The sequence below is a fragment of the Perkinsus marinus genome, assembly GCF_000006405.1.
Source record: "Perkinsus marinus ATCC 50983 genomic scaffold scf_1104296935172, whole genome shotgun sequence".
Lineage (NCBI taxonomy): Eukaryota > Perkinsozoa > Perkinsida > Perkinsidae > Perkinsus > Perkinsus marinus.
The window spans coordinates 1-2,007 of NW_003214573.1; the positions used below are offsets into that span (position 1 = coordinate 1).

Here is a 2,007-nt window from a genome sequence, read left to right on the forward strand (position 1 = left end):
TTAAGGTCCTCGTATTATCACTCTGGACACGCTGCTTGGGTTAATACAGTCTGGGAATGTTGTGGTAGAGCATAGGACTGACGATGACGATGAGGATGACGATGAGGATGATGATGATGAGGATATGGACTTAAGTGAGAGCCCACTGGACTACTGTTTGTGGTTATTGTTACTGTAGGTCCCCACTAGAGCACTGAGGTGTTTTACTATGATCGACTCCTGCAGCAGCTACTACTACCTTGTATCCCATTGGTAATGTTTTTGTCGCTGTCGGGATTGTACATTCAGAACACTCGGGCCTGTTGGCGGGTTACTCTCTTACTCATCAAATTGCCGCCTTGCCTCTCTAGATTTCTCCATGTACGAATCCTGGATGGATCCTACGAAAATTGCACAATTTCTGTCCCCCTCCTGTTATGGATGCAAAGGAGTGTGTGGTGGTTGATCGTTATGTATGATTATAACACCGTCGTTTACCCATGATCGAATCGTCTGTATGTGCTTGCAGTGGAAGTAGTAGCATCAGCAGTCTTCAGCTTTACAAGAACCCATCATATACCCTAAGACACCGTCACTGACTTGCGTTACTATGAAGAGGAGGGGAGTCGACGTTCGTTATAGGAACTGGTTTCTTTCCTCTCTATTACATTAGCATTCCTACTATGGCGCCTAGTGTTGTTTTCGTGCTTGGAGGCCCAGGAGCTGGCAAGGGCACTCAATGTGATCTCATAGAGAAGGAGTTCGGATTTATGTGGGACGGGCATTTGTGCTGACTGATGATCGTGATGGGTTACTGAGCAGGCACCTCTCAGCTGGAGACCTCTTGCGGGAGGAGCGCAATCGTGAGGGTAGCGAGTATGGCGATCTTATCGAGAAGTGAGTTGGACTTCAGATGGGAGGGTCCCGTCGATTGCTGGTATTAGTGCGGGCGGACGGCCCATTGCCTTCTGTTTTTTCAATGATATTGTAACGTATAGATGATTCTTGTATTAGGTCTGATGTTATCATTGCCTTGTTGTTGTATAGGTATATTCGAGAGGGCGCAATAGTCCCCGTAGAGATCACTGTTAATTTGCTAAAGCGAGCGATGGAGAAACGTGATTGGGAGCATGGCAAATTCCTCATTGATGGCTTCCCGAGGAATGAGGTGAATCGCCGATGGTCGAGCAGTTAAGTGGCCAGGAGGTTGCTATTCAGGACAATCTGGATGGTTGGGAACGCGTGTTGGGCGGTAAGGTGGACGAGAAGTTCTGTCTATTCTTCGACTGTCCTGAGGACGTGATGGAGGTAGGTCGGCAGACCGTATTAGGGTACTCTATTGCTGCCCCTGGCCTGCACAGGGGAGGGCTTGAAAAATGAAGGTGGGGTCTTCTTCAGAAGCGTCTCTTGTCCCGTGGGAAGACCAGTGGGCGCTCCGATGACAATTTGGAGTCTATTCGAAAACGTTTCCGTACCTATGAGGCTGAGACGAGGCCTATCATCGAGAGGTTTAAGGCCAAGGGGAAAGAGAGGAGGGTAACTGAGGAAAAATGGGGGACCTGATTTACTATCATCTCTCAGGTCAACGCCGATCGATCGGTTGATGAGGTCTGGTCTGATGTCAAGGACATTTTCGAGAAGATATAGAGCTCTCAATTGGATATCGCTCGAGATTTGTCGGGAATGTTTTCTCCCGATTCACCGTAGCAGTGCTCCGTCACTATACTGTATTATACTACACTGCATAGAGAGTCACCTCGTAGTCAGCCCTTTGCATGGGCGGATTAATGTCCAGCTTTCTCTTGTCAATGTGGAGTTGCTTGTGAATATTACTGTTCGAAGGGTTATGAGGTCTGGCAGATTTGTTCAAGTCATTGCTGTGGTTGCACCAATCACTATGTCTGAGACGGCGATGATGATGCCAGGAAAGCAGCTGGAGGGTCTGCAGCAGCGGTTCCAGCTGCTGGGTAGTAGAGAAAGTGGCAACAGAGATGGGTTTAGTATATTCGATCTGGGGTAGTATAGGCT

At 48.2% G+C, this 2,007-nt stretch overlaps 1 protein-coding gene across 1 annotated transcript; it reads left to right on the forward strand.

The window, feature by feature from the left end:
• Positions 1-611: 611 nt before the first annotated feature.
• On the forward strand, positions 612-1,788 carry Pmar_PMAR027294 (conserved hypothetical protein). Its single transcript, XM_002784521.1, has 6 exons — positions 612-751; positions 802-876; positions 1,027-1,147; positions 1,198-1,287; positions 1,378-1,515; positions 1,561-1,788. Exons 1-6 carry the CDS (start codon positions 663-665, stop codon positions 1,624-1,626), a joined length of 579 nt encoding a protein of 192 aa, XP_002784567.1. The 5' UTR covers positions 612-662; the 3' UTR covers positions 1,627-1,788.
• Positions 1,789-2,007: the final 219 nt, after the last annotated feature.

Bases quoted from the DNA above. Each gene is read 5' to 3' on its own strand.
- Pmar_PMAR027294 (XM_002784521.1), top strand. From the start codon at position 663: ATGGCGCCTAGTGTTGTTTTCGTGCTTGGAGGCCCAGGAGCTGGCAAG. The intron at 752-801 runs GTGGGACGGGCA...GTTACTGAGCAG, and splicing joins GAGAAGGAGTTCGGATTTAT to GCACCTCTCAGCTGGAGACC. The intron at 1,516-1,560 runs GTAACTGAGGAA...ATCATCTCTCAG, and splicing joins CCAAGGGGAAAGAGAGGAGG to GTCAACGCCGATCGATCGGT.